At 39.9% G+C, this 26777-nt stretch overlaps 2 protein-coding genes across 3 annotated transcripts in view; both read right to left on the bottom strand.

The window, feature by feature from the left end:
- Positions 1-7740: 7740 nt before the first annotated feature.
- The window catches only part of LOC5571804 (3-hydroxyacyl-CoA dehydrogenase type-2), a 39627-nt gene continuing 20590 nt past the window's right edge, over positions 7741-26777 (bottom strand). The window contains exons 1-3 of one of the 2 annotated variants that reach the window (XM_001659888.2): positions 9312-9978; positions 8652-8816; positions 7741-8583 (exon numbers count right to left, since the gene is read on the bottom strand). In XM_001659888.2, coding sequence (XP_001659938.2) covers positions 7990-8583; positions 8652-8816; positions 9312-9452 — 900 coding nt within the window. In that variant the 5' untranslated portion in view covers positions 9453-9978 and the 3' untranslated portion in view covers positions 7741-7989. Of the gene's footprint in view, positions 8584-8651; positions 8817-9311; positions 9979-26777 lie in introns of those variants that run through there. The other variant, XM_001659887.2, reaches the window with a different exon arrangement.
- LOC110679098 (TAR DNA-binding protein 43-like) overlaps positions 18460-26777 on the bottom strand; it is a 28888-nt gene continuing 20570 nt past the window's right edge. The window contains exon 2 of the mRNA XM_021853080.1: positions 18460-22210. Coding sequence (XP_021708772.1) covers positions 20533-22125 — 1593 coding nt within the window. The 5' untranslated portion in view covers positions 22126-22210 and the 3' untranslated portion in view covers positions 18460-20532. The remainder of the gene's footprint in view (positions 22211-26777) is intronic.

Raw genomic sequence — 26777 nt, 5'->3', positions numbered from 1 at the left:
TAAAATTATAACAGAATTAATGAGTTGTTGTTAATTTACATGACTGAACACACGATTGAGCACGTTAATGAAATAACCAATGAATAGTTAATCCAGATTTTCATGACACAGTTCTTAAATTTTTTTGTGTTCTGTAACTCGATACCTCCCTAACTCGATGGTCCCTTCAATATCGAGTAAGGGAGAGTTAACTGTAGATTGATTTTTATCGTGGACTGTTGAAAGATTCTCCAGTCTTGTGCACTTGACAATTCGAAGGTTGGCTTCGTTACCGATCAAATTGTAATTTGATATTTTTGAGGCCACCATATTTGTTTCTGTGTGATAGTCAACGCGATAGTATTGCATCCGTTTAATATTCTCTGATTGTTTTCCGTAAGTAGGTACGACCTGAGTGATTTTATTAAAAAACCTATTGTTTAAGGTTGAATAAAATATTTTCGTTGTAGTACTTGTCGTTGTTGTAACTGCCCAATTACGTTTCTGGATAGCATCATCACATTAACCAACATAAACACCTATGACGGATTCGGTGGCGGTTTTTTGCAAAAGAGGTGAACAGTTGCATATGAGCTAGGATTGTAGCTCAAGATTTGAAGCGCGCGTTCGAGTTGTTGGTGATGCCACTGGTTTCCCATCTTCAACAGACGAGCAGTTTATCTTCAAACGGTATAAAAACGAAAACGCGAAATAAATCGATGGACTTTGACATCAATATGAAATTTATTTTGTTCTAATCATTCTATTTAATTGTTCGGTAATCCTTAGCTTTACCGAAAACATTACCGAGCGCTCAGCGGTTTATATTTCGCTAAAAAAATTACCGGAGTCGGTGATATTTTCTAAGTGTGTACTGGTTGTGCATAATGATGGCTATTAGGCCAACACACTTAAACAGAATCGCCGAGAACAAAATCGGCAAAACTTTTACCGATATCTCGGATGTTTACCAAATCTTGGTAAAGTTTGCCGAGATCTCGGCAAAATATGTGGATTGAAAAATTACGAAATTCTCAGCTGTTGGGTTCTCGGCGAAACGTTTAAGTGTGAACCGAATATTAAAAAATAAGTATAATTTTCGAGAAATTTGAAGTTTAATGCCTTTTTCACACAAAATTAAATGATTAAACTTCTATTGTTATGAACGAAGAATTGCTTTACATTTACTAAAGCAACACACTAGTTATAGATATAAGATCATGTTTGTATCTACGGAATGAAATATTCTTTTAAATGTGTACCTTTCCTTCGAGCACTGTAAACGTTTAATGGGTATCCTTTCGATGTCATAAACAAGATCACGAATGGCTCCAAATGCAGTTCGTTTTTAGGTAAAATTTGAGAACAATTTACCACTTTATTATAGTAAAAGCTATAATAATTGAAAATATAACGACTCTTGTATTTATAAGTGAAGGAACATTGTGAGATTTTATAGTTTTCTATGGAATGGCCAAATGATAATTTTGAGTTAGGAAATTTTATTGTACAATATTGAAAATCAGTTCAGTGGTACAAAGCACATTTTATTTTTCAAATATAAATAAGAACCCTTTTTGTGTTTGTCAATTGAATTTTCTCAAAACTGTTTTCATCAGATCCAAATTCACGCACAATATGAGTGCTGCAAAAAATAGTTTAAATAGTCTTCTAGCGTTTTGACGCGTCGAAGCACCACACGCACTGCTTTCACGCTATAGCACACTTTCCATGCCACTTCGCATCGCTTCAGTATGCCATGTAAGCGCGATTTTCATACAACATGCATGGAGAGACCTTCAACGCGTACGCTTCTCTTTTACATCCTCGACTTCAGTTTATACTAGGTAATACGGTTTGAGAATTTAACAAACATGTCTTATCGTTTTTTTCTATACCGCATTGACAAAGCAATCCACACGAAGCAAGTTTGTTTTATGTAAGCCATAGAATTGCACAGAATTTCTGAAAATTTCACAAAATTTAATTGTCACTTGATTGCATCGTAATCAAGAATTCTTATGTGAATTCATTATTTTAGAGGCGTTTTGCAAAATCAGATACTCAAGGTTTATCCGATCAAATTGGCTGGAACCCATTATGGCGTTGTTTTGGTTTTGTTTTACGTAGGATTGGATTGATTTATTTTAGATAGGTGAGGAGGATGGGACGAATAATATTGCATTTTCTTTGAAGTTGAATTTTCGATGAAAATCAATCTGATTTTCGAATTTAGATATTTGTATTAGTTTATTGGTTGCTAAACCATCTGACAGTGAACAATCTGTTTTTCAAATCGCCTGAATGGAGTCATATAAAGCCAAGAGAACTCCTAAAATTATACAAGAGCGAATGTTTAAACTGTTGATAGTTTAAATCAAACATCAGGCTCACATGATCAACTGTTCATATTCTTCGACATCTTTTTATCTCGTATTATTAGGAAAATATATACAGGAAACAAAACAAATAGCAATAAGTAATATTCGATTGACGAATCATAATTAGTCATTATTATTTTATTGTTGAAAAATGTTAGTAATGTAATATGTCAGTATCATAGACACTTAAAACAGAGGTTAGAGCTGAACAAGCACAATATTATTCACTCCTATTCTTCTTTACGTTCGAAAACAGTTTTTCATTTACGCCAGCAAAACCAAGTAGGAATTCTTCCACCACATTTAATGAAAAAGGATATTCTGAAGTAGTGATCAACTGGAGAAAGCAATGAAATAATTTGAAAAACAAAAATACTGATTAACAGTGTATTAATAAATCAGTTGTAATTACAGTTAACTCTCCCTTACTCGATATTGAAGGGACCATCGAGTTGAAGAGGTATCGAGATACAGAACACATATTTTTGAAAATTTTAAACTTTTTATAATTTTGACAAAATACATTCAGAATAGTTATTTTCACGTAAAAAATAATACAATTTTACCACATTTACCTATGTGACACTTTTTACCGTTCAGCAAAAAATAAAAAAATAGCACCCACAAATTGGCAGTAAACTTTATTTTTACTATCAATTTAATTATAACAATCAAATTCATGAAATTTATTTACGTTTGGAGGACATTTGGAACTTTTCATGAAAATATCGAGTTAGAGAGGTATCGACTTACAGAGGTATCAAAGCATGCTAGATTGAAGGAAAAGGATTAAAATTAAATTACAAAAAAAAAGTTACAAAAGATAATACATCAACCATTAATTTTCCTATTTATGGATTTAATGCATTACCAAACGTTCTGATCCGTGCTGCATTCACGCCCAAAACAAGCGCAGTCATATCACATTCCTCTAGCGTTCACTAGCGTTCTTGCGCGTCGAAGCAGCAAATGATCTTCACAGAACTCTTTGAACCTCTTCGCTTCGCCTTCAGTATACCAGGTAAGCGCGTTTTCCATATAGTTTGCATTGAGAGAGCTTTGACTCTTTTCTTTTCTCTCCTTTTATCCCTTCTCTACTCCTGCAATATGTCATCGCCCTTACATGTTTCTTGAGAGCGGCACAGCTGTTCCATATCATCGCATTCCGTCTCCTCCAGGCGGCGTGTTTTCTCCCGAAAGAGGCGAGCCTGCTGATGCCGTTTCCGTCTATAACGTTCTACGTTCTGTCGGGGGGAACGCCATTTGGCATAAAGCCGTTTGGCATAAAATAATTAGGCATAACGGTCGTTTGGCATAATAGTCATTTGGCATAATGGACATTTGGCATAATCATTGAAAACTGAGTTGCTCTGTTTGTGGCGTTACCATTGCTAACATTCTCATATATGAGTTTCCCTTTTTTTGGTCATAGGCTGTTCTTTCTCATTACGTTGTTAAACTAGTGGTTTGCATCAGTGCTGTTAAATGTCAAAATTTTGGAAAAATTAGAATGCTCATAGGAACCTCTTATGCAAAATATCACAAATACCACATAATGCCAACCGATAGTAGTAAGGAAAAGGTCACCGGAAAAATGCTTTTCCGATGACTTTTTCCACGGGGGTCGATGATATTAGCAATATTCAATTGTCAAAGTCACGTGAAATTCATGACATTTAACAGCTCTGGTTTGCATTGTAACTCATAACTTGACAATTTTGCCTTCTTTCCTACGTTGGCGTTATGACTACTAACATTTTCATCGACGATTTTCCCTTCTTTTGATCACCAGATCTTCTTTTAAGTAGCACTATTCTGCCCATAAATGCATACCAGTCCCACTAGCAAAACAGCGCACCTAAGAAAAACGCGATAGAAGTCGTGAACACTTTTATGCTTTATTTACTCTAATTATATTAAAAATGCAGTGTTTTTGCACCCAAATTTGCACTCAAATGGTGCAATGAACTATTGTTTATAGTATTACATGCATTTTGTTTGCTAATTTTTTCAAATAATTAGTTAATAAACGGGAAAATGTACGCGTGACTGATATGCGTTTATTTGCTCTTGAATGTACGAGAATAAACGCATAACAGTATCAGTGCTTACTATGATGCAGCGGTCTTCACATGTGAACTATTGTTGTTTTGACAATTTATTGTCCGCATTCAAAGTCGCGAAAATGTCTGCTCTCGATTATTTGAAATTGGTAATTCTGATAGTTCCGAGGATGAGTGCAGGAATTTGGCCAATGGGGTCCCTATGGACAATGACGCGGGCTCTGAAAACAACTTCGATGGATTTGACGATATGGACGGCTGTGACGGCAATGCTGGCGGCGACGGCAGCTTTCAGTTTTCGCCGAAGACGTACCCTGAGCATTGGGTAAGCTATTTGAGATCGTTGGAGGACACTGAATATGCGAGGGGGACTGATGAAATGGACTCTGACGGAAGTTATACGGCCGTGGATAAGCTCGCCAAAAACGCAAGAGAACAAAAAAGGAATTGAAAGCGAGATGCAACGCCAAAAAAGCGTCGTTTATCGCAGCTTGTCGATTGTGGGGTGGGTGTGAAATGAACTGCAGGCTTAAAATCTCGAAAGTTACACGGTGTTCTAGGCATTGAATTCACTAGAGCACACCAGCTATATTCGCCAGAGCGTGGAACAAGTAGCCGCAACTTAGCTGAGAAAACGATTTTGGATGATATTGATGATAATGATGAAGAAATCTGATACAATCTAGAAATTTTAGAAATCTAGAACTGTTGTAGAATAAAATCGATGTAAATCAATAAAACTTCCTTTAAATTTCTTTGTTTGTGAACTGCGACATTATTCCAGTAGCATTTTTTTTTTTAACTTGTTTTAAATGCATATCTTGGGTCGCGAGACTGACATGTGTTTATTAGTAACGTGGGACACACCATGTTCGATGTTGTTTTCAACATTTCTAGAACAAATGTATTCTTCTTCTTCTTTCTGGCGTTACGTCCCCACTGGGACAGAGCCTGCTTCTCAGCTTAGTGTTCTTGTGAGCACTTCCACAGTTATTAACTGAGAGCTTACTATGCCAATGACCATTTTTGCATGCGTATATCGTGTGGCAGGTACGATGATACTTTATGCCCTGGGAAGTCGAGAAAATTTCCAACCCGAAAAGATCCTCGACCAGTGGGATTCGAACCCACGACCCTCAGCTTGGTCTAGCTGAATAGCTGCGCGTTTACCGCTACGGCTATCTAGGCCCCTAGAACAAATGTATTGTTTTCTTAAAATACCATGAAAGAGCATGCAATTTAAAGACGTATCCCGCAATCAACTAAAAATTGACGAAAACTCACGTGGGACTGTTATGCATTTATGGGCAATATTTAACTTTATAATTTCTTTTCTTTTATGCCAAACGTCCATTATGCCAAATGACCATAATGCGAAATGACCATTATGCCAAACGACTTTATGCCAAATAGCTTTATGCCAAATGACTTTATGCCAAACGGGGTAGCCCCGTTCTGTCGGGTCCCTTCCTGCGGCATGACCGCCCGCGCTGCATTCTTCTCGACCAGAATTCGCTTACATTCCTCGTCGAACCAATCGTTCCGTCGACTCCGTCCCACGTACCCGACGTTGCTCTCAGCTGCATTGTGGATGGCTGCTTTTACTGTTCTCCAGCAGTCCATAACGGTGAGGCCATAGTAACGCGTCTGCGTCCGCGAACGCGATGCGATCAAAGGATTTCCTGTTGTTGATATTCTGCTTTGCGGGCTCGCACACGCGGACGCGTCGCTCGACGCGTTTACTATGGCAGCGCCCTAAGAGGGGTTTCATCCAGTGGTGCGATAGATCTTCTTCGTGAACGATGATCGACGCATCTTCGCGATCCAACATTCGCTAACATTCATTTTTCATTTTTGCGTCACGAAGAGCATCGCAAAAAGCGAACGGATGCAACGCCGAAGAAGCAAAATGAACACAACGATAAGTTGCTCGCGAGACCCTTCCTCTCGTAGGATTAATTTATCCACGCGTTGTTCATTCTCGTGATCATTGCAAGGTTGCTTCTTCTTGCAAAGTCAAGCAAACGCTCTGCTGGTCGCATCATGTACTGAGTCCACGCAGCCCAACAAAAGTACGCTTGGAGTGCACAGCACGAGCGTAGCTGGGTGCTGCTGGCTATGGCTTGGAGCGCGACCGCTATTGAGCTATTTCCGCAACAATTTTCTGGTAATGTTTAGGTACAACTGCAACATAAAATCGATGGCATGTATACGAATCGCAAAATGTACTGATTTTGACATTTATTATCAGTGAGATATAAAAGTATGCCTTTGTTATTTTGTTGTTAAGTTAAATTAAAAGTACCTAAATGTTGTTGAAAAAACATGAGAGGTCTGGAAGATTCCGATTGCAGGTTTTCTACTATTTAAATAAATCGAAGTAGCTACATGCAGATCAATTTTCTTTTTCAAATTAATAAATCAATAAACGACGCACATGATAAAAACGCCTTTCATGGCGCACCAGCTTGTTGCGAGCCCGATGATCGAAATTAATATTTTCCTGTTCTTCGCGAAGAGCAGGCAGCGTGGATCGTACCGTTCACATTACCGAGCGATGGAAAATCACCCGATGATAGCGTCGGGAGAAACAGCGATCCGAAATAAAGCACGAACGAATGAAGCACCCGAACGGTTGTTCGTGTTTATTGGCAGATTCTGTTTTGATGCCTACGAAAATTCATCGTGCTTCGTGTTTCCGATCGCTGTTCAGCAACATTGGTTTCATCCAGCTCACCCTTTTCCGGTAATGCAGCCTCGCGGTGCTGCGCGTACGCAGTTGCGCCATCCGATTGCTTAAGCCGCCCTAGGTCGTACCGGGGCGGCCGTCGGTACCGTACGTTGTTAACAACGGAGAGTTTTGGGCGCAGTTTAACCATCATCAGATAGTGGTCAGAGTCGATGTTAGCGCCACGATAGGACCTGACGTCGATTATGTCGGTAGCACCGTCCATCAATCAGAACGTGGCCGATTTGTGATTCTGTCTGCAGTGGTGATCTGCAGGTGTATCGATACGGAAGGCTATGCTGGAAGTAGATGAGCCTTGCAGGATTTGAACAACAGCTTCAGCATGGCTTTGCTTATGATCTGATAGTGATGTCCAACAAATTTGTACAATAATTTTAGTAGGCCTCAAATAAAAAAAATGTGACAACCACCCAATAATGAACTCTTACTTACCTTCGTGTACCCGCTTCACAAATCCCGTCAAGTAGCTGCAACAAACTTGACGGACTTTATCTCAAGGACGCTTTCGAAGGTTAAGGGCTTGGCAGGGAATGTTCACTCTTGACAAGTCGTCAAACGAAACCACCTGTAAGTTAACAAAAAATGCACTCCTGAGCAAAACTTTATTCCTGGTTCAAAAATAGGCACGATATGCACACATCAGCTGCTTGGCAGTTCCCAACAAGGAATCCCATTCACCAAACAAATTGGCACCGGTGAACTACTACTAAACTACAACACGCACTTAGGACCTAATAAATGCATCTGTCCGTCTTATTGTGTTCGAAAGGTATGGGAACGAGGAAGCATGGTGGTGGTACCTTTGAAGGGGGTTGTCTTAAGGCATCATTCTCAGGGCACCATCCAGTCGGATCACCTCTCCGTTCAGCATAGGGTTTTCGACGATCGATTCCACCAGCTGTGCATACTCGGACGGTTCACCGAGACGCTGCGGGAAGGGGACGGTCTTGGCCAGGAAGGCACGAACCTTTTCCGGAAGGGCTTGCAGCATCGGGGTGTTGAACAGTCCCGGAGCAATCGTGCAGATGCGGATACCTTGGGTGCTGAGGTCACGGGCAATCGGTAGAGTCATTCCAACAACCGCGGCCTTGGAAGCAGCATATGCCGCCTGCCCGATCTGTCCATCGAAAGCGGCCACAGAGGCGGTATTAACGATCACACCCCTCTGGCCGTCCTGGTTAGGTTCGTTTTCGCCCATCAGGCCGGCGGACAGCCGAATCACGTTGAACGTTCCGGCCGTGTTGACCAGCAGCACCCGCTGGAAGTCCTCCAATTTGTGGGCGGCTTTCTTGTTGAAGTTGTAGGTCTTGACGGCTACGGCGACGCCGGCACAATTGACGGTCACATCCAAACGGCCGAATTTGGTCTTGGCGATGTCCAGCGCACCGGTGACGTCCTTTTCCGAGAGGACCTGCGAAATGATCGAAGACGATTGGTTAGACTGATTATCGGGAAGGATTGTTAGTTAGTATGACTTACATCAACCGGCACGAAAACGACATTGTCGCCGAGTTCCTTCGCGACGTCGCCACCCTTGGACGTGGGGAGATCGCACAGCACTACTTTACTTCCAGTCCGGGCGAACCGTTCCACCGTTGCGCGTCCCAGGCCGGAGGCGCCACCAGTCACCAGAGCTACCGCGTTCTGTCGGATGCCGAAGCGAGAGAAAATTTGCTATTAGAACTTGCTGTCCGAGCGGTCAAAGTTTGTAACAAAGTTTAAAGACGAAATCATAAGCTAAAAACACAATAATGTATAGCACACAAGCAACAACCAAACACGGCAAAAGGAGAATCACACTCGCGCAATCATTGGGAGTTGGGCATTGGCGGTGGTGGTTACTGTTCCATCTTGACTTTCCACTATTCGAACAAGTGTGCGCACCGGTTCAGAGCTCTTTCGGAGATTTGGCGACGACACACACAGACAGACAAGGATAGCCAAGAAAAGGGTCCTCTCTGAGAGGGAGAGGTGGAAAAAAAAACTCAAAATATTGGAAATCGAAACAATTTTGCAAACCGGTAGAAAGGGGGTGGGAATAGGTGATAAAATCGTAAAAAAGTTCTTAAAACTAGAAAAAAAAAGTGTTATAAAATTAGGAACGATTTGATTAATGGTTTTACGCTAGCATTTACTTACATCATCTCGCGCTCTCGTCCAAAAAATCATCCAATTCATCACATTCGATCCAATTTTAAAGCGCGCGCATAAATATCGTTCGTTCATCCCTCGCAGTATCTCATCACCATCATCATCACGCGCGCAAAAAGATTCGCTCATCGCATCGCAGGTAGGCAGTCATCATCGCTAGCGCGCATCATCATAATCATGTTCACTTTCGTAGGGTGGGGGTTTTGCTGAGGGTTCTCACAGCACTCTATAATCGCTAGCGACTGACTCTTGTTGATGAGAGAACAAAGCACTCATGACGAAGGAAGGAAGAGTGAGTGCCCGCGACAGTCATCGCTGAACAGGGTGAATAGGGAGACAGGCTCGAAGGGGGGTCACACAGTTCAGAACACAGCAGTCAGACCAAGGAACGACAAATAGACCAATTGGACAACGAAAAATCGTTTCAAATCGGAGAGAGAAGGACCTGATAGTGGATGAGTTACGGTTGGATCAGAGGAACGAAGAACGTGATAGACGGAAATGTGCCAATAATTGAACATTAGAGTAACGGAGACGAAGTCTGCTTTGGGGTGGTGTGTTCAATGAGCATGCAGATCCGATTTTGAAGAAATAGGGTGCAGAACCACTTGGGCACTTCCATGATTCACTTTGGCATGGGAGGTTTTTCTCGACCGAATTGTCTGAAACTTTGCAATAAGAAGCGTTTCAGTACGACACAATGTGCCCAAATTGGAGCTCTGTAGCTTTCAAAAACCCCCACTGCCTAAGTGAATCAAAAGTGCCAAGAATAGGATCCGGCTATTTTAGTTTTTATATAAGCTTCAGAGGCCTCTGAGGAGATTTTTGAGCTTCCGAGGTACAATTTTAAAGTCGTTGAACATCTGCGTGAAGCTCCCTACCTACAAACTTCCAAGAAACTTTCTGCAAGCTAGCGTTTTTTGTAAGCTTGTGAGAAGCTACCTGAGTTGCAATTTTTGAGATACTCGCTGATATTAGAAACTCTTTGCGAGCTCTTGAAAAGCATTTCGCAAGTTTATAAGAAGCTTCCTGGTAGCTCTTTGTTGCGAGCTTTAAGAGGTTACTTAGAACTATTCCTTTCCAAGAAGTTTGCTAAAAGCTTCTGGAAGGCTCTCTGTAAAATTGAAAAACACTCCGTAAGCTTCTGAGCAGCTTCCCTTCATCTTGTAATGTCTCCACTGGGATAGAGTGTGATTTTCAGCTTAGTGTCTGTCTGTCGTACCTGCTAATTTTGCACTTATATATCATACCGCATTCACGACGATACTTTATGCCCAAAAAGCCCTTTTCATTACGAATAGATCCATGAATCGAACATGGCTTTGCTTTAAAAGTTTTTTTTTTCTTACAGGCTTCCGAAAAGTCTTTTGTTTCAAGCATTTTGAAAGCTTTCTTCGATAAGCTTCAAAGATGCTCGTTATTGCAAGAAAGTGAAACGACTGAGAATGTTTCTATCAGTTTCTTGAATGCTTTCTAAAAGCTACAAAATGGCTTTCCTCATGAAAATCTATCATCGTATTACAGATGGCACATGTAGTGCAATGATAGATTTTCTTGAACGTTGCTTCGAGTTTGAGCAAAAAACTGGTTTTGAAAATTTGTAGAACGATAATAGTTAAGTCGTTTTAAGCCATTTTAGGCTATCAGGGCCTTTTGAAATTTTTTAAAAGTAGTCCTTTCGTTCAACAATAAAAAAGTTTTGAGGAAAATGTAGTAGTTTTAGGCCGGATTAAGCCATACTAAGCCTTTTTAAAACATTTTAAGCCGTTTTATACAATTTTAAGCTACTTAAGGGGCGATCCATTAATTACGTAAGGGTTTATGGGGGGAGGGGGTTTCTGAGATTTCTTACTTGCCATACAATTTATTTTTCATTTTCATTCAAGCCATTTTACGCCGTTTAAAGCAATTTTAATCCGTTTTAAGGTTTTAAGCCATTTTGAGCCGTTTTAAGCTATTTAAGCAATTTTAAGCCGTTTTAACCATTTTGCGTCGTTTTAAGCCATTTCAAGTCATTTTAAGCCTTTTTAAGCCGAGCTCTATGTCGCAAACTTCTGGGAAGTTCTCTGCATTTAATCCGTTTTAAGCCGTTTAGAGCAATTTCAATCCGTTTCAAGTCATTTTGAGCCGTTTTAAACCATTTTAAGTCCTTGTTTTAATTATGAATCGTGGTTTACGGCCAACCAGCCGAGTGGAAGTTTAACAACTACCGAAAAGCTAAACATTACATATAATTTGCAATTGGATTAGATGGACAAATTGATGTGAAGATTTGCGAAAAAGTTACACGTCTTCTCAGTGAGAATCGAACTCACGACTCCCCGATCTCTAGTTGGGGCGCGTTAACCACTACGCCATGAGAGGACTCATGAACGCAGAAGTTAACCTGAATTCGATTTCAGCTCAATAATCACGTGGTCCTCTTTCGCAAAGTGCACCTCTTTCGGAAGAATTAGATGCCCATCCAAACACAACGCTTTCTATATATATCCAATGCCTAGCCCGAGAGCGCATTGTTTTTTAGATATAGGAATAGCACACTACACTAGCCAGCAACTGCGCTGGCTGAGGTTTCTATTGTGTGGGCTTCCAATGGGTCGCGACGTTCTCAAACGACCGGTTACGGAACATGAGTCCGTTGCTCGATAAATACTTGTTTTAATTATGAATCGTGGTTTACGGCCAACCAGCCGAGTGGAAGTTTAACAACTACCGAAAAGCTAAACATTACATATAATTTGCAATTGGATTAGATGGACAAATTGATGTGAAGATTTGCGAAAAAGTTACACGTCTTCTCAGTGAGAATCGAACTCACGACTCCCCGATCTCTAGTTGGGGCGCGTTAACCACTACGCCATGAGAGGACTCATGAACGCAGAAGTTAACCTGAATTCGATTTCAGCTCAATAATCACGTGGTCCTCTTTCGCAAAGTGCACCTCTTTCGGAAGAATTAGATGCCCATCCAAACACAACGCTTTCTATATATATCCAATGCCTAGCCCGAGAGCGCATTGTTTTTTAGATATAGGAATAGCACACTACACTAGCCAGCAACTGCGCTGGCTGAGGTTTCTATTGTGTGGGCTTCCAATGGGTCGCGACGTTCTCAAACGACCGGTTACGGAACATGAGTCCGTTGCTCGATAAATACTTGTTTTAATTATGAATCGTGGTTTACGGCCAACCAGCCGAGTGGAAGTTTAACAACTACCGAAAAGCTAAACATTACATATAATTTGCAATTGGATTAGATGGACAATCTTCACATCAATTTGTCCATCTAATCCAATTGCAAATTATATGTAATGTTTAGCTTTTCGGTAGTTGTTAAACTTCCACTCGGCTGGTTGGCCGTAAACCACGATTCATAATTAAAACAAGTATTTATCGAGCAACGGACTCATGTTCCGTAACCGGTCGTTTGAGAACGTCGCGACCCATTGGAAGCCCACACAATAGAAACCTCAGCCAGCGCAGTTGCTGGCTAGTGTAGTGTGCTATTCCTATATCTAAAAAACAATGCGCTCTCGGGCTAGGCATTGGATATATATAGAAAGCGTTGTGTTTGGATGGGCATCTAATTCTTCCGAAAGAGGTGCACTTTGCGAAAGAGGACCACGTGATTATTGAGCTGAAATCGAATTCAGGTTAACTTCTGCGTTCATGAGTCCTCTCATGGCGTAGTGGTTAACGCGCCCCAACTAGAGATCGGGGAGTCGTGAGTTCGATTCTCACTGAGAAGACGTGTAACTTTTTCGCAAATCTTCACATCAATTTGTCCATCTAATCCAATTGCAAATTATATGTAATGTTTAGCTTTTCGGTAGTTGTTAAACTTCCACTCGGCTGGTTGGCCGTAAACCACGATTCATAATTAAAACAAGTATTTATCGAGCAACGGACTCATGTTCCGTAACCGGTCGTTTGAGAACGTCGCGACCCATTGGAAGCCCACACAATAGAAACCTCAGCCAGCGCAGTTGCTGGCTAGTGTAGTGTGCTATTCCTATATCTAAAAAACAATGCGCTCTCGGGCTAGGCATTGGATATATATAGAAAGCGTTGTGTTTGGATGGGCATCTAATTCTTCCGAAAGAGGTGCACTTTGCGAAAGAGGACCACGTGATTATTGAGCTGAAATCGAATTCAGGTTAACTTCTGCGTTCATGAGTCCTCTCATGGCGTAGTGGTTAACGCGCCCCAACTAGAGATCGGGGAGTCGTGAGTTCGATTCTCACTGAGAAGACGTGTAACTTTTTCGCAAATCTTCACATCAATTTGTCCATCTAATCCAATTGCAAATTATATGTAATGTTTAGCTTTTCGGTAGTTGTTAAACTTCCACTCGGCTGGTTGGCCGTAAACCACGATTCATAATTAAAACAAGTATTTATCGAGCAACGGACTCATGTTCCGTAACCGGTCGTTTGAGAACGTCGCGACCCATTGGAAGCCCACACAATAGAAACCTCAGCCAGCGCAGTTGCTGGCTAGTGTAGTGTGCTATTCCTATATCTAAAAAACAATGCGCTCTCGGGCTAGGCATTGGATATATATAGAAAGCGTTGTGTTTGGATGGGCATCTAATTCTTCCGAAAGAGGTGCACTTTGCGAAAGAGGACCACGTGATTATTGAGCTGAAATCGAATTCAGGTTAACTTCTGCGTTCATGAGTCCTCTCATGGCGTAGTGGTTAACGCGCCCCAACTAGAGATCGGGGAGTCGTGAGTTCGATTCTCACTGAGAAGACGTGTAACTTTTTCGCAAATCTTCACATCAATTTGTCCATCTAATCCAATTGCAAATTATATGTAATGTTTAGCTTTTCGGTAGTACATTTTAAGTCGTTTAAATCCATTTCAAGCCGTTTCAAGCCATTTTATGCCGTTTAACCCACTATCAATCCGTTTTAAAGTTTTAAGCCGTTTAAAAATGGCTTAAGGTGAAACATCTCGGAATCCAAAGATGTCCAGCACAATGGCCGACTTGTCCCCCTACTCACGTTTTCAAAGGCACAAAACTGGAGAAATAGTTGGCAAACGTTTCTGATCTTCTTATTTTAAGCTTTCTGCTAGTGCACAAAGCCGAAATAAAAAGTGCAGTGTTGTGGAATGCTTTCTTCGGGAGATTTATGCCTGTGAAGTTTTAGCGCAATCTGAGAAGTTGATTACAAACTGTTTCGCCTTAAAAGGCATTTAGAGCCATTTCAATAAGTTTTAAGCCGTTTTAAACCGTTTCAAGACGTTTTAAGCTATTTCAATCCGTTTAAATCCATTTCAAGCCGTCGTTTTAAGCCTTTGAAGCCGTTTCAGGCCATTTCACGTCGTTTTAGGCCATTTTAAGTCATTTTAAGCCTATGAAGCCGTTTCAAGCCATTTTACGTCGTTTTAAGCCATTTTAAGCCTTTTTAAGCCGAGCTCTATGTTGCAAACTTCTGGGAAGTTCTCTGCATTTGATTCGTTTTATGCCGTTTAGAGCAATTTCAATCCGTTTTAAGTCATTTCAAGCCGTCGTTTTAAGCCTTTTGAAGCCGTTTCAAGCCATTTTATGCCGTTTAAACCACTTTCAATCCGTTTTAAAGTTTTAAGCCATTTTGGGCCGTTTTAAGCTGTTTTAGGTTATTAAAAAATGGCTCAAAAGGCGTTTAAAGCCTTTTCAATCCGTTTTAAGCCGTTTTAAACCATTTTGAACTGTTTCAAGACGTTTTAAGCTATTTCAATCCGTTTAAAGCCATTTCAAGTCGTCATGCTAAGCCTTTTGAAGCCGTTTAAGCCATTTTACGTCGTTTTAAACCATTTTAAGTTATTTTTAACCGTTTCAAGCCTGTTGAGGCCGAGTTGTATGTCGCAAACTTCTGAGAAGTTCTCCGCATTTGACAAGTATTATACACGTATCTGGGAAGCTTCACAAAAGCTTCTAAAATGTCCCATAAGAGAAGCTATTCATGCCATCCATATGTTTGTGAGAAGCTTTCTGTTGTAAGCTTCCAAATATATTTTTGAAGAGTTCTCTATGTGCTTCTTAGAAATTTAGAATAAGCAAAGTTGATTTCCTTCGACTCATCCAACTCACGTAATAAGTCAGTCAGCCTTTAAGGAGCTCTTTCTAAGCTTCCGATAAAATTTCTCCTGCAAGCCAGGGCTGGTAGCAATCAAAGACCAAAATAATAGTGACTTTAGTGACCAAAATGATCAAAATAGTGACCAAATAGTGACCAAAAAGTGACCTTAAAGTGACTTCAAAACCAGAAGCATTAGTCATAAAATAAACCAGAAAGGAAAATACGTTCTATATTGATATTTACGAATGCACATATTGTGTAATTTTAGAATGTAAAGAATAGCAGTAATGGCTGGAAATGTTTCTTAACATTTGTCTGTCCAAGATAAGCCTTGATTGCTCAGAAAGATGGTACATTTAAGATTTAACTTATTCATAAAAAGTGGATGAATTTCAGAACATTCTGAAAAAAAATCCTTGCCTATCAAATATTAAAAACAAGCAGAAAAACTGAAACAATGGTAAAATTTGTGGCAGAATTTCTGTAAAATGAAAACCCTTTCTTCTGAGTAAACACTTATAACACTAATATCTACAATTAAACTGAACGTTCCAATAAATGAACTTCTGAAAACAATCATATCGTAAAACTTTTGAGGTTACAGGATTTATATGTTCTACGACCCTGAAAATGACTAATTTTGCATACCGTGCACCCCCGCTAATTTGGACGGTACCTCATGCAAACCATTTGAAATTGAATACTTAAAACCGTGTTTCTGTTTAGTCTTCTGGCTGTTTTGTTTTGATTCAGCGTTTCGTTTCACAACGTTCCATTTGACTTCATTGCATTCCATGAGCTAAATGACTGATTAATCATTAATTTAGAATAAAAGCGGTCAAATCAATGGGGGTATCTAGTACTTACATTGTAAACAAACAGTAAACGATTGAAACCGCATATGTGTTGCTAAAATGTATTAACAGTATATTTGACGCTTTGAAATCGCCACTGATATCACTATAAACGGTTTAAATTTGCTTTCTTCTGGAGGAAATCTCCAGAGGAATTTCTGGATAAAATCCTCCTCCTGGGAAAATCCTCGGATAAATTATCTGGATTTACCGGGGATTTACCGAAGCAATTTGTAGAAGAATTTCTGGACAAAATCTCCGGTTAATTTGCTATTGGAATGCCTCTGAGAAACTTCTGGAGAAAATTCCCGAAGGATTTCTTAGAAACAAATTCTTAGAATTCCTGGCGGAAATCCTTAAGAGATTTTCTGATGGAAATTCCTGGAAGAATTTCTGGACGAAATCTACGAAGAAATTTTTGATGGAAATACCCGAAGAAATTCCTGGAGGAAACCCCCGGAGGTTTTGCTGTAGCGAATCCGCGGATGAATTCTTGAAAGAGGTCCCCTTAATAAATCCAAGAAGAAACTACTGGTGGGAATCCATGGATTAGTTCCTAGTGGAAGTTGTGTTAGACACATCGGAACAACTTCGGTAGAATTTCTGGAAGAGCTCCTGGAGTGCTCTGTTGGAGAACTTCGTTGAGGAATCTTTAGAAGTATTCTCGTAGAAATTATTTGATTCCCCGGAAAAATAGCTTGATGTTTGCTTTCCTTTTTAAATCAAACAGCTCAAATCTTGGTTCAAATCCGACATAAAATATACCAGGCTGCTAGCCTGTTCCAAAAAATAGAACTTAAAACTGGTATAAAATAAAATTGGAACTTCATTTGCAACATCGGTTCAAGCTCAATTCTTTACTAAGGTCCAAAAATTTGAACCAAACCTGTGATTTGGTCCACCGGTGAAGTTGCCCTAAGTTTTGCCAGAATATCCTTGCTCAGAAAAAAAATTGCCCTTTTTTATGGGAAATGTTTACGAAATATTCACCTGAATTCTTCCATAAAGCTAGCCAGGATTCCCTATTTTCTTGACACTTTCGTTTCCCAATCACACTATATTTGTCTTTATATATTACAAATATCAATTTCTTTTTGATGAAGTTTGAAAAGTTCCACCAGCCTTGAATTTAATTTTCAGCAGATCACGAAAATAGTGACTTTAGTGACCATTTTTCTGAAAAAAGTGACTTTAGTGACTTTTTGTTGGAAATAGTGACTTTTAAGTGACCAGGTCGAAAAAAGTGACCAAGTCACTAAAAAGTGACTTGCTACCAGCCCTGTGCAAGCTTATGCTTAGAAGTATTCTGATACAATTCCAATTTTTCCTTTACTATCATCTAAATGCTCCGATCCAATTGATTCCACTTCAACTTTTTGCGTTTTTTTAAGAGCTCTCTCCAAACGTTACATCACACGTTTCTGAAGATGGTTTTGTCAACTTTACAAAAACTTTTCAAACGTTTTGGAGAGGCTTTTGCGAACATTTCTCCATACCTTCAAGGGTATCTAAAGGAACCTACTTAGCAGTTATCTGGTTTATCAGAGAAGGCTTTTTCTGCATGTTTCTTAAATGCTTTTAAGCAGTTCTTTTGTGTTAAAAAATGATTGCAAATTAATTTGATGACTTTTTATTGTGAAATTGCGATTTCTGTGAACCACTTGTAAGACACTATCTGCAACCATTAGATGTGCTACTGGCAAACATCTGAGAATAATTCCGTTAGCTTCCCAGAAGCTCTACTGCATACAAAAATCATCGGTCTTAAGTATTCTTTTTCTAAGCCACTTTTTTCTCTCTGCCAAGATATTTATTTTCACAAGTTTTGGAGATGTGACATATCAAACATGCTTGCAATTTCAAGCAACGGAATTCTCGACAGCTTTTTGTAAACTGTTGCTTATAGAAGAAATCTTCAACATGGCCCGAAAAACCTTTTGAAAGATTCCAAAGAGCTATCAGCTAGCCTTTTTTCTAGAACTAAGGATAACAACTGATGAATCTTTGATCTGGTCGGACAACGTCTATCACTCATGTATTTAAGTTGAACACTTTTCCAATCCCACAAAATTCTCATTCTTCTATCCAACTCTTAACTCTCAACCACCTCTATTCAAAATCTGGCATTTCTTTTGTTCTGTCACTACCCCATATTTACTAAAACAATAATCAAACACATCACACACCAATGAGTACAGATCAATGCATTTTATAACTTTTTTTTTTTTTATCTCCAACTAATTTTCGTCATATTTGCTTCCATTCATTTTTTTTATCATAGATTAATTCACGTATATAATATTCACTTTTCTCTAGCTCACTTCGCTCTCTCTCTTACTCTCTCGTTCCAAATTACTGGGTACGACGACAACACCGCGAGTTCTTTCGTGCACGAGCGCGCGCGCTCACTTCTACAACGCGTCAAAAGGCGGATCAGGGGTTGGCAAGGGGAAAAAGTCAAAAACACACACTCACAATCCTATTACAAATTGCTATTTTTCATCGTGGTTTGTTAGCGAAACTCATTCATAAAAATCGGGCTTGCTTGCGCGCCTTTGCTGCAAATCTACTCGCGTACTTCGTTTTTCCTCTCTGTTGTTGCCGTCTTTTGCGTAACTCTAGCTCAATATAATATATATTTTTATAGTCGTAATAATAATAATATTTTAATCATTCACCATCATACCAACATGTTTTTTTTCATTATCATCATCATCATCATCATCATTGTAATCATTTCAAACGAATGCACTCTTTGTGCATTTATAGCTTTCATTTCAAATACACGTTTAAATTATAGTTTGTAGTTTTTCTCTCATTTTTTCTCGTTTTAATCAATAGCATATAGTAGTGTTCATCGTGAATTTAATTCGATTTCCTTGCTTAAGTCCTACTGCGAAAAGTAGTATGCGTGTAGTGATTTTCTAGCTCCTCTATGTCAAATTCCTCCTCCCGCATGGTTTTCCTCTCTACTCGAAATTCTTTGTAAATGATTCATCAAACAGAAATCAAAACCAAAAACGCTCACACCAATAAAAATCAAAACTTTGTTTATTTATACATTAGTGACTAAAAATGACGACGGTCTTCTTTTGGCAGCAGTAGAGAATCTATTTTATCGACTTTTATTTTAGCGCCCGGCTCAGCCGTTCGTTCACTCACACTGTCCAAGTATTATCGATCGCAGGGCCGCTGTTGGTTTGACTTCGTCCGTTCCGATTCTGCCATTGGCCACCGAAACGCGTCGATGACGAATCGCCTCCTCGTCCGCTTACCAACCACCAACGGCACCGACGTGTTCGCGTCTATGAACTACAACACAACTACCACCACCAATTCTGCGGATACTTCTTTACCGACTTTGTTGTACTTGGATACTTCCCTTGCGCACGTTCTCTCTTCTGCCGCCGTTCCGGACGACTTTTTAAACCTACAAATAGGATGATAATCTAAACGAAAAGCATACGGTTTAAGGCGAAACCGGGTCGAACTGCCATTCCACACGCACACACCGTTAAAATGGGTGCTAATGGAACGGCCTCAACTCGGACTCGAACTCACAATACACACAGTTTTTTTTTTTCTTTAGACAACAAAACTCTATTGCGTCTTCTGTTCGCGGGCTCTCTTCCTCCAGCTCAGTTGTGTGAATATATTACTCTCAATCTCAATAATTTATCTCAGGAAAATATGAACAAACTTTCTCTTTCTCTCTCTCTCTAGTGTGTCAGTTAAAACTTATACAACCAAAATCAGGTTAAAAAAGAAAAAGCGGGACCATTCTGGAGAGTAGTTTTGCAATGTCGTCATTTTATCGTTCGGTGACTAAACTTTCATACACTTAATAGCTACACTGCACTTCTACACCTAGTTTCCATATGATCGGGAAAATAAACAATTACGAACGCAACATTCCGGCGACCTAAATTTTATAGCTTAATAGTTTTCTTTTCGAGTCTCTTCTTCCATTGAGGCGTATTAAGGATAAGGTTAAAACGTCTCATCCCGTCGTAAGGATAGCAAGAAAGTCCCCTCATTCTCAACTTTCTCTCGTTCTCGCGTCTCTCATCAAATGTGTGCGTGTGGGGGTGTGTGTGAGTGATAAGTGCCTGTCTATTACGTGAGTGAGTGACTGAATGGGTTTCCAAACAACGGGGTAAAAGTGCGTGTAAATGTGTTGTTAAGGGACTGTGAGTTCTCGCTTTTGTTTAGGAGAGGGGGGATAAGAAATGTGTAAGCGTTTCATCATTTCAACTACTACAAAGCCGAAGAGGAAAACCGGTCGGTGTCTATTGTCGATTCTGTTCTCCTCTTCCGGCGGGGCCACCGGCGGCGGAGTTCCCATTACCTGTTCCGTTCCACGGTAGATACTCCTGTCCGGCACCGGGACCGCCCGAGCCCGGTCCAGCCGGGTTACCCGGTCCGGCGGCACTGCCACTTTGTCCCGGTGCTCCTGGTCCTCCAGGGCCACCCGATCCTTGCGGATTGTTATGCATCTGATTACCGATGAGGCTCCACTGGCTCAGGGCAGCGGCAATGATGGCCGGATTGATCGGCATCTGGTTGAGGTTCATGTTACCCCCAGCAGGACCTCCATGGTTTCCGATGACACCTGGAGCTCCGCTGTTACCACCAGCCCCCGTTGCCCCACTCGTCGCTCCACCCCCACTCAGATGATTCCCACCCATCCCCGCCGAACCGTGGTGGCCCCCATGAAGACCCGCTGTGTTTCCCTGGCCTCCGCCGTTCGGGCCAGGGCCTGTCGAGTTTAAACCCAAGGCCTGAAGGTTGGGCATGCTGTCAATGTTGCTGTTGTTCTGACGGTTCTGTTGCGAGTACTCGTTATAGTTCCAGATTGGCTGATTCTGCGGCAGATTGTTGTATCCACCTCCACCTCCTCCTCCATGATGATAGTTCGAATTCATGTTCGAATGAGACTGTTGGCCCCCATAATCGGATCCTGAAGAACGCGGCGGTGGTCCACGTTCGTCATAATTGGAAAAGTTACCTCCCATCTGGTTCTTTTGCTGGTTACGGTTATGTTCCGGGCGGGGTGAAGCCGTCGATACGTAAACCGAGGCACCCTTAATCAAATGATCTTCACCGCAGAGACTCTGGGCCACGTGGGGATCTATGAACGTTACAAAAGCAAACGCTCGGAACGGTTTCGGGATGAACACATCCGTAACTTCTCCGTACTTGCTGAAGTACTCCCGGATGTCATCCGCTGTCATTTCTTCCGTCACACGACCCAGGAAGATCTTGCTCGGCATCTGGTGCTGCATCTGATCTTTGCTGCTCGGAACTTTAACATCGCACCAACGGCCATCGATCAGGTGGCGTTTGGACAGTGCTTTCATCTGCGATTCAAACTTGGCAAACCGGATGAATCCGTAGCCCTTGGATTGCCCAGTTTTGGCATCCTTCTTTATTTGAACCACCAACAAATCCCCAAATGCATCAAAGTACTCACGCAATCCTTCCTCCGTAGTCTTCCAGGGCAACCCCAGCACGATCAAATCCGTAGTCGTGCGGTTGCGATTCTCGATGCGCTTCGTTTTGGGCGTGGAGTTCTCCAGCTTGTCGTCGCTCTTGCGTTTGTTCTCCTTGGGGAACACACAGATGTAGATGTGATTACCCCAGCCCTGGTCGGGCGAGAACGGGTGCAGCTTGTTGTCGTTTAGCCGCACGCCACGGATCGCCTTGTTTTCCGGATTGCGATACTTGAGCCCACAGGCACCGTAGAACTGGGCCTGCAGCGTCGACAGCGACAGGGTACCATCGTCTTCCAGTGGCAACTCGACCGCTTCCTCGCCTTCCTCCTCGACGACCAGAACCGCACCGGGCATCCCCATCGGATCGCTCCCGTGTTCCGAGTCCATTGCTGTTGTTCCGCCGCCTAGCCGGTTACCTGCTCCGTACGGGCTGTGGGGGAAATCTGTTGACGCGAACAGCGTGTAGCGTTACCTACGGGAAATGAATTTTATCAGAGGGTAAAAAAGATTAGAATTAGAATTTTAATTTTGGGTTTGAAGAAATTGTGAAAGGCGTCCAAATCGACGTAAGGAATAACATTGACACAGTCAACAAAGTTCTTTGATTGAGCTTACTTCAATTCCTAAATAAATTCTACATAAATTTGACAAGAGAATTTCTTCAAAATTTAAACGACGCATTAATTTGAGATTCCTTTCAGAGATTCTTCCGAAGATGCCTTAGCTAATAGATTCACCAAGGATTCATGCAATAATTTCTCCAGATATTCATTCTCATACAAAAAAAAATCCTTCATGAAATTCTCCAGAATTGCATTGATTCTTTGAGTAATTCAGTCAGGTATTTTTCCAGAAATTTAAATGAGGATTTCTCCGGGTACAAATCAATTTATAGTTTAAAGAATTCCTTCAGAAATGATTTCAGAAAACTTCTTTAGAGATTCTTCCGGTAAGGAAATTCCTCGACAGATTCGAATTTTTCGAAAAATTTCATCTAGAATTTTTTTAAGGTTTGAGGGTTCATTATCAATTCCTGCTTGTATTTCATCAACTTTATTTTTTTAATGATTTTTTTAGGATTCTTTTAGAGATTCTTCCAGTGATTTCTTTATGAACTGTTTCCCAGATGTATCTAAGAGTATACCTTTGGGCTTTCCATCAGGAACTTCATCTATAAATTTCTTCAGGATTTTGGAAGGATTCAACTAGGAACTTTTCCTATGATTACTTCAGATTTTTTGTCTAGCGCTCCCTTCATGAAATGCTTAAGGAATTTTTCCTTGAATTCTCCCAGCAGTTCATTTACAAACAAATGTGGTATTCCTAATGAAAACATCACTCTTTTTTTCATTTTGCAGCGTTTGGTGCGGCAATAAAAGCGCAAGTCAGTCCAAAGCCGGGGGCAGGGATAGGCATGGCCGTAATAGTCTTCGCGGACCGCTTGAACACCATCGGAAAGGATATGAAGGGCTGGGGTAGGGTATTGGAGAAGACTTGGCTTGCTGCAAAATGTAAATGTGCTGATAGCAATATAATTTGAGTTTTGAAGTTTTATTTGACTTACTAAAATTCCAAATAAACCGTAATTAGATGCTATTGATCTCCCTTTACTCCTATCCGCAACCCGGTGCACGGGTCCCGAAAAACCTCGTAGAAGATTGCAAATCGTCAATGGCATTTCCCATATACTAATCCACATTGCACATCCAAGGGTCTAATTGTGCTCTTAACCCACCTGGAGTATAAATGATGATCGTATGATGCAGTACAGTCAACTCTCCACAACTCGATATTCAAGGGACCGTCGACTTATAGAATTATCGAGTTATAGAATATACCGATAGCAAAAATTTCAAAATCAAAGGCTCAAATTTTTATAATTTTTATACTTTTATGATCACGTCTGCAAGCAGACAATATCATTATGTTGGTAGCATTTTGAAAAAAAAAATATCTTTGGACACTTTTTTAAAAATATTCGAAAAATTCCTTATATTTGCTAAAAATTATTTTTTTTATGTTTTTAAACTTTTATTACAACATGCAAGTCCTTTATTCACTGCCAAACCAGAAATGGTCCATGTCTCCCTGTACAAAGATGGGTTTTTAGATGGATATCGAGTTATGGAGGGAAATTTTCCTCCCACGTGGCATCTACTAGTGAAGACATCGACAGAGTGTCTACTCATTTCAAGCGTGTGCTAGAATAAGGGCGTAAGTCGCATGATCGATTTCTCTTCACCGATCCTCTCTTCTGTTAATAAAGGTGACAAGGCGCAAGTTTGTCAGCATTTTTTCACCTCAGGACGCAAGATTACATCGCTGCCTAGCGTCCTGAAGTGAAAAAATGCTAACAAACCCGCATCTTGTCACCTTTATGAACAGAAGAGAAGATCGATGAAGAGAAATCGATCATGCGACTTACGCCCTTATTCTAGCACACGCTTGATTTACAGAAATGAATTTCCCTGATATTTCCAGGTTATTCCAGTTTTTGAGAAAACAATTCCAGGTTCAAGAAATTCTCTAAAATGCATAAATGATAGACGAATTTTTCATTTTAGGTGACTAAAAATTGGGTTTCAATGATAGGAGTTTGGCTTCGAAACATTTGAACAAAAAAAATCAAATGATAATTTCAAAGTATTTTTTCGGGGACGGACCTGGTATAGTGGTTAGAACACTCGCCTCTCACGCCGAGGACCTGGGATCGAATCCCATCCCCGACATAGTCACTTATGACGTAGAAAGTTATAGTGACGACTTCCTTCGGATGGGAAGTAAAGCCGTTGGTCCCGAGATGAACTAGCCCAGGGCTAAAAATCTCGTTAATAAAGTCAAACCAACCAACCATCAAAGTATTTTTCACTTCAATGAAAAAACAAATATCAGTTTGTTCTAAATGTGTAAACAACTTAAGAAAAAATGATCTAAAAGTGCCTTTTATCACCAAAGTCAAATCAAATAGTATAATCAAACTAAAGAAGAAATAACCTTTCTCTTAAAATGGGATAAAGATTTATGGACGTACATAAACAATTTCTCTAGAGGGAGTTTTGTATTTTTTCATAGATGATGTCTTGAGGAAATCAGGGCTGATAGTGACAACTTTAAAGACCTTTCTCCTGATAAAAAACGTTTTTTTTTTAAGAATATTTCTAAAAATTGTTTTTGAAGTTCCAAGTGATAAGACGACGTGTACACTGCTTTTTTTGGCTGTGGATTTCTTTCGCATATTACTCCGATGATCTTTTCAGGAGTTTAATTTGTAATTTTTCACGAACTTTCTAAGCAATTCTTCCAAGAATTTCGATTTGGACCCCTTCATCAATTAAATCTGGATTTTTTATCAATCATTTCCCTCGGAGTTTTTCCAACATTTCCGTTTAGAGCATTTTTTGAAATTCAAAATTCATTTCTGATTTTTTTAAATTCCCAAGGAAGTCTCTAGGAAGTCCAAGGAAGAATTTCTAGAGAAAATTAAACAGTAATCTTTTATGAAACTTGTGTGGATTCTAAGTATGCCTTGATAAATTCCTACGATGATCTTTCAAAGAACTTCTGGATGCATCATGAAATTCTTTCTAGGATGTTATTAATAAATTGATAAATTGACCGAAAAAAACATTTGAATTTCTAAAAAAAAATCGGAACAATCGCTGCTTAAATTTATTTATTAAGGGTCGGAGCTGTTCTATTATTAACTGGTGTGGAAACTTGAATAAAGTTGTAAAGAATCCATGGAGATTTGGAAATTTTATTTAAAATGCAATATTATTTAGATGAAGAAATGCCGAGAGAAATTTCTGGAGAAACTTAATGAGAAATAATAGGTTGAATTTTAGAGGAATTTCTTGGAAAAGTTTATAATAGATTTCATCGAATAATGCTTGAAGGAGTTTTTTGTAGCAATTGCTAAGAGTAATCATACTAGAATTTTCAAAATAATCCCTATGGAAATGTCGGGAATAAATAATAAAAGGGCATAGGAATTATTGCAGGGTTTCTGGGAAAAATGTCGAAATGATTTTTTTTTCTCTATAACTATGGAATAAACCTTTGTAGAAGAACTCCTGTATTATATGACGCATAACTCCTAAAAGTAACCTTAGGGACGAATGACATTCGGGTTAAAGTCCCTCTCAAACAACAACAACAACAACCTAAAAGTGACAACAGAAAAAATCGGTAAAACAACAAGTGAAAAAAATATGTGGAGGAAATCCTGGGATAGGCGCTACGATTTTTTTAGAGTATCTTCGTTAAAATTACTGGAGGTTCTTTAGGATTTTCAAGACCACATTATTTTTTCAGAATGCATTTCTGAATTATTTCTTCGCTAAGCGTCTTTTATGAAATCGTTTATAGCATTCCTGAAAGATTTCAGAAGGAATCTCTGGAAAAATCACTAGAAATTCTGAACCATTCCTCGGGTTCTGAGAAACATATCATTAAGAGCTTGTGGAATAGTCCCGATATAAATTTTCTCGAGGCTCTAGAACACTGCACGAGATTAAGGCAAAAAAGTGATCTTAGAGACCATTTTTATCAAAATAGAGACATCAGAGATTTTACATTAAAAATAGACTTATTAGATGCAAGTATTGAACAAGAATCTATAAATAGACCTGTTTGTCTGATAAATGTACCTACATGGTTCGTACTTGTTATAACTTTTGTTCTTTCTCTACAAAGTTGTATTATTGTAGAAAAAAATGTTTGTAGAAAAGAAACTATGTTTCATACGCTTATGAAAAGTACCCAACTGGGATTGGGAACTGCATTTGCGTTACCAACTTGGCGATCTTAACTTCTGTCTCTTTGTCGAATAATAGTTTACACTGAATAAATCAAAATGACTCAAAATTTAAATAACTGAACATGACAAATGTCATTTTGTTAGTGACACAGCCGAAAAATTGTTTGATTGAAAAGATTTTGTATCACAAGAAGAATATTCTACCATGTACCTAAACAAATTCAAAAAAAATCCCTGATTGTGCCCGAAATTCCCTGAGAATTCAAGGTTTTTTCCAGGT

This window comes from Aedes aegypti, chromosome 1 (assembly GCF_002204515.2).
Source record: "Aedes aegypti strain LVP_AGWG chromosome 1, AaegL5.0 Primary Assembly, whole genome shotgun sequence".
Classification (NCBI taxonomy): Eukaryota; Metazoa; Arthropoda; class Insecta; order Diptera; family Culicidae; genus Aedes; species Aedes aegypti.
This window is presented reverse-complemented; position numbering and strand designations above follow the sequence as displayed.